This window comes from Branchiostoma belcheri, unplaced genomic scaffold, assembly GCF_001625305.1.
Source record: "Branchiostoma belcheri isolate BF01 breed outbred unplaced genomic scaffold, Haploidv18h27 scaffold158, whole genome shotgun sequence".
In the NCBI taxonomy this organism is placed as follows: Eukaryota; Metazoa; Chordata; class Leptocardii; order Amphioxiformes; family Branchiostomatidae; genus Branchiostoma; species Branchiostoma belcheri.
The window spans coordinates 54231-59666 of record NW_017803024.1 but is presented as its reverse complement, the minus strand read 5'-3'; the positions used below and the strand labels follow the sequence as shown (position 1 = coordinate 59666).

The 5436-nt window shown below is 46.3% G+C and overlaps 2 protein-coding genes across 2 annotated transcripts in view; one reads left to right on the top strand and one right to left on the bottom strand.

The window, feature by feature from the left end:
• LOC109465789 (tripartite motif-containing protein 3-like) overlaps positions 1-5436 on the bottom strand; it is a 134914-nt gene that overhangs the window by 95831 nt on the left and 33647 nt on the right. The gene's annotated exons all lie outside the window — the stretch shown is intronic.
• LOC109465792 (transcription factor GATA-4-like) overlaps positions 1-5436 on the top strand; it is a 32880-nt gene that overhangs the window by 21946 nt on the left and 5498 nt on the right. The window contains exons 3-4 of the mRNA XM_019763233.1: positions 2147-2292; positions 3154-3279. Of these exons, the coding sequence (XP_019618792.1) occupies positions 2147-2292; positions 3154-3279 (272 nt within the window). The remainder of the gene's footprint in view (positions 1-2146; positions 2293-3153; positions 3280-5436) is intronic.

The following is a 5436-nucleotide window of genomic DNA, read 5'->3' as shown; positions in this document are numbered from 1 at the left end:
CAGGGTGGTGGCGCGCGGCTGACAGTCAGCGCTTCCCTGGGGAGTAGGGTACCGGGGTGGCCCGGCGACGTCTGGGGCATCAGGGTAGCGTCATTGGACCGTCAGGGTGGCGTCACTGGCAAGGCCAGACTAGCGTCACTGGAACGTCACGTTAGCGTCATGTTAGCGTCACCGGAACGTTATGGTAACCTCACTGGAACGTCAGGTAGCGTCTCAACGGGCGTCAGGTTATCGTCATGGGAGCGTCATTACAGCGTCACAGGAGCGTCAGCTTGGCATAACCTTGGCGTCATGCTAGCGTCACTGAAACGTCAGGTTGCCCAGCGACGTCTGGGACGGCCGGCAGCGTCACGTCAGCGTCAGGTTAGCGTCATTGGTACGTCATGGCAGCGTCAGGTTAGCGTCAAGCTAACGTCCGTAGAACGTTAGGTTAGTGTCAAGGCATCGGGATCCGACATGACGGCAGTGTCGCCTCGGGTCTAATGTGACAGCAGCGCGACAGACGGGTGACAGGCGGGCGGGGAGGACACGAAGTAAAACTGCCCCATGAATGGGTTTGTATAACGTTAGCAAAAACTACATGTACCCATGATGGTCCATGATAAATGGGCCGGTATAACCTTAGCCGAAACTGTTACAGCGGAAAGTTGGGTCCAGATGTGGCGAGTTGACCGGACAATTAGCAGCGTGTTGGTTCTTGTGTGGGGGAAACTCTGGTCTCAATTATCCTGGTGATCATCTTGTCACCACAGCTGAGAGTTACGGCAGGCGGATCGCTTAGCTCAGACTAGCCTGGGTAACAGCCTGTTTTGAGGACTGTGATTTGGGGTCTAACCTAGCCCAGCTAACAGTCTGTTTTGGGCCCTAACTAGCCTCGGAACCACTATGGATTGGTAGAATTCTGTTTTGTGGCATCCCGTCTGGAAATTTCCTCCCAAAGAGCAGAAGCAACATTTTTCTTGTTCTGTGCAAGAACAGGTGATTTTCCAACTGGGCTTTGATCGTATTTTTGGTCTGGGCCTGTGAAAAGTATCTTGCCTGTTTGTTTCATGTGGAATTGAGGCTTGCTCTGTTGATGCAAAAGACACAAAGAATCAACCAAAATTTCTGTATCCTTAAGGTTGAGAGACCAACCATAATTGCAACTGACTTTTGTGTCCGCATGTCGAAAATTGAGTAATGTACCGGTCACGCTAATGTGATGCCCTGTCAGCCTTAATATGAGGCATCACAATTGTGCATAATGTACTGTCCACTGTGGTGTCACCACCAATCTGGGGCACTGCCCAACGTGAATAATGTACTGTCCACTCTAATGTAACATCCTGTCTGCTCCAGAGAGCCCTGCAAATTGTAGAACAATAGCAGCAAGGTGGCCAAATTAACCCTCACACAATAGACACACACACCTACCAGGGAACAATGGAGCCACCATGCTGGTCCTGACTACAGACCATCGATCACTGGTCTGGGGGGAGAAGGGAAGGTGCAACACAAGTTTTCAGGCTTTGTTGTGTTTCCTAAGCACTTAGGAGTGATGTCAGTGGCTATAAAGTTCCTTCTCAGTAACTATAGTTACTGTTGCCATAGTTACTGTTACCATAGCTATTCTAGTAACATAATTATGCACTATAAAAAGGACCATTTTCATTTGTAAAAGGATGAGTGAGCTTAGGTGTGATGTGACTATGCAGTTCCTTTTCCAGGACAGTAACCATAGTTACCATTGCCATAGCTACTGTTATGGTAACCATAGTTACCGTTGCCATAGTTACCATTACCATAGCTACTATAGTTACATGAAAAGGTGTTTATTCTTAGGTGTGATGTGACTATGCAGTTCCTTTTCCAGGACAGTTACCATAGTTACCGTTGCCATAGTTACTGTTACGGTAACCATAGTTACAGGCGGCGTGATGAGTGCAGCAGAGGGGGATGTGATGTCGTCTGCGGGACGTTTGGGAACGTTTGGGAAGCCGTCGGGATAAAAGTTTCCGCCGTGTTTTTTTCCGGCACGTTGGGAGTGAAGGTAACGCCACAACTGACCCAACATCCCCCTCTGAGCACTTAAAAACCTGCCTTCTCAAAAAACAAACGTCAAAAGTAAGAACGTGTTTGTTAAAAGCAGATGTGTTTGGTGTTTCAGAGGGGCGTGAATGTGTCAACTGTGGTGCTACCTCCACCCCCCTGTGGCGCCGGGATGGAACAGGCCACTATCTTTGCAATGCATGTGGACTCTACCACAAGATGAACGGGGTGAACAGGCCCCTAATCAAGCCCCAGCGCAGACTGGTGAGTAAAGGTTCCTGCGTGTTGTTGTAGGTGTTGCTGAAGCTAACTGGCTGAACTACTCAGGGAAGGATGACTACCTGAGTCTGTACCAGAACTACGGGCTTTACCAGCAGCTCAACGGAGCACAGAAGCCAGGTCTTGCCAAGCCCCCCAAGAAACTGGTAACCTTACTTATCTTGTACGACAAGTTTCTCAAGAAACTGGTAACCTTCCTTATGTTTTACCAAGTTCCTCAAGAAACTGGGAACATTTCTTATGTCTTACCAAGTTCACCAAGAAAGTGGTAACCTTTCTTATCTTAAACGAGTTCACGAAGAAACTGGTAGCCTTCCTTATCTTGTACCAAGAACGTCCTTACTCATACAAGTTCATCAAGAAACTGGGAACTTCTCTTATCTCATACCAAGAAGGTTAAACCTTCTTGCTCACTGTGACAAGTTCCTCAAGAAAGTGGGAAGCTTTCTTATCTCATACAAGTTCCTCAAGAACCAGGAACACTCCTTATCTCTTTACCAAGTTCACCAAGAAACTCTTATCTTTTACAAGCCCCCCTCCCCCAAGCAACTGAGAACACTGGAGCTCATCTTATTTTTTACTAGCTAAGTCCCCTGAAAAACTGTGGTGAACATTTCTTATAGTACAGTCACTGAGTCTTGTTGTCAGGCCCAGAGAATATCTTTCCAAGCCCTTATTTACAAGAAAACTCAAGTCTCCCAATATTGCCCCAGTCTGTGTTGTTGATGATTAATTTATTTGCTGTTGTTGATGCCTGTGATTTTGTGAGTGATATAGTGAGTTCTTCTGTGTTCTGTCCATGCGTGTTTCTGTCCTAACTGTGCATGTTTCTGTTTGTTTCCTTAGTCAGCGTCCCGGCGTGTGGGCTTGCAGTGTGCCAACTGCCGCACGACTCAGACCACGCTCTGGCGCCGAAACAACGAGGGAGAACCTGTGTGCAATGCCTGCGGACTATACTACAAACTACATAACGTAAGTACCTACTACACCTACTACACACTACATAACACAAGTGCTAAACCTACTATACTTACTACAAACTACATAATGGGGGAGAACCTGTGTGCAATGCCTGCGGACTCTACTACAAACTACATAACGTAAGTAGCAAACCTACTTACTGTACTAAAATACAGTAAGTACAGTACTGAAACTACTAAACCTACTACACTTACTACACACTACTTAATGTAAGTAAACTAGCTACTACAGTACTACACCTACTACAAACTACATCATGTAAGTACTTACTACAGCTACTGCTCAACTACATAACGTAAGTACTGAACCTACTACAGTGCTACACCTACTAGCTACATAACTACAAACTCCAAACAATCCAGAACCCTACCCCAACCACAATCTCCAGATCCATCCATACATCTGCCCCTGGTGCAAAAGTAAAAGTTATAACCTCAGCAGCCTGCAGGAGTGAAACACTCCCATGTCAGGTCAGGTGACGTGTTCTGCCCAGTTTGTCCCACACCGCCAAACCAGTTGCCATGGTAACGGGTTCCGGAATGTTAACGACTCCGACCCCTGCCCTCTGTCCCTGCTGTATCTCCAGTCTCACTCCGAGGCAATACAGGAAAATTCTACTTCTGCTATCAAACCATCAATCCAGGAACTCACCAATAGGAGTGGATGCAGTCTAAAACATCTGACAGTTTTCAAAATCTATCCAGTTACTTGAGTAATGTTTTTTTTGTCTGGATTACATATCTTATTACCTAGATGTTTAAACCTTCATTGACGCATCTGGCTATAAGCAATGGGCAAGTGTGCTAATGGAAATTTCTACCATCAGTTCTATTAAGCCAATAGTTGTCAGAATGTGCTGCAATGTAAGTTTTACTATCAGTTTTACTATAACAGTTTAACTATGTAGTTCTATATTATTTAGCTATTGGAGAGTGTGCTAGAGTACAAGTTCTACCATCAGTTCTATAAGCTATGTCACAATGTGCACTGCTGCAATGTAAGTTCTCTCAGTCCTCCTTAGCTATAAGCTAAAATAACAGGTGTCCCTCCCAGGGCCTGTACATGATGTGAAAAACAGAACTCAGGTTGGCTGGTCCATGCTGAATCTAAGGTCTTGCATCACGTCATAAATTCCTGTTTAGCTGAAGAAGTCCCACAGAAAGTTAATCTCCCCCCTGTATGGCTCATCACTTCGACAAGGCTGGAGTGTCAGACGGAACGTTATCGCTCCTGACTTGAACTTGATCGACTCTGCTTGTTTGAAATTCCAGAAATGGCATATAAATTGCGGAGTAAGAAGCAGAGTGGGTCTGGCTGATAACCGCACGCTGGAAACCTGCTATCTATGCTTACAGGCAAAACACGGGCAACCGACTGAGAGGATTACAGATAAGAAACCTTCGGGACGGCTGAAAATATCAGGCAGTGACATTGGAAAGGCTTCCCCACAGCTTGTATATGGGAGCTGCATGGGAAGGTGATACAACAAAACAGCCAGGTTTTAACAGTACATGGTAGAGTCTGGCACTACATGCTAGGGTCTTGGAAAACAGGCTGGTACTACTGACAGGTTTTACATACTGGAAACAGGCTGGTTGTGTATGCTTGTGTCATGCATGTACCAGTTATGTTAGTTGTTGCCATAGTTGTGTAGCTGCTGTAAGGGCTTAACTGTTGGTTTACCAGAGGAAATTGTTGGTCTTACCTTTATCAGAACATTGTTACTAATATGATAGGATTACACAGTTAGATACGACTCATATGAGTAACGGGTCGTTAACCCCTTATCCAACCACTACTGAGCTTGTAATCACAAGGAGAACACAGTGTGTGCACGTTGTCCTTGTGATGTCAGCACTTATCGTGTACCTGGGTAGTTTGGCAGTTCTGGGGTTGAGAGGACAACTGTAATGGGCTTCAGCACTGAAGGATGGAGACTATGGTGTGGATTTTCCTGCTGCAGCAGCCATCAGGTGTTTTCTTCCCCAGTCCCAGCTCAGCTAGAATCTGGTGCCCCCTTTTCACCCCCCTAAAACCCATCCACCACCCTTAAACAGATCCACCCCCTATCCACCCACCCCTCTTTCTACCCCCTCCCTGTCCACCCCCTCGGCTCAGATGTCGGGTGGCTCAGCTAGAATTTGGTGC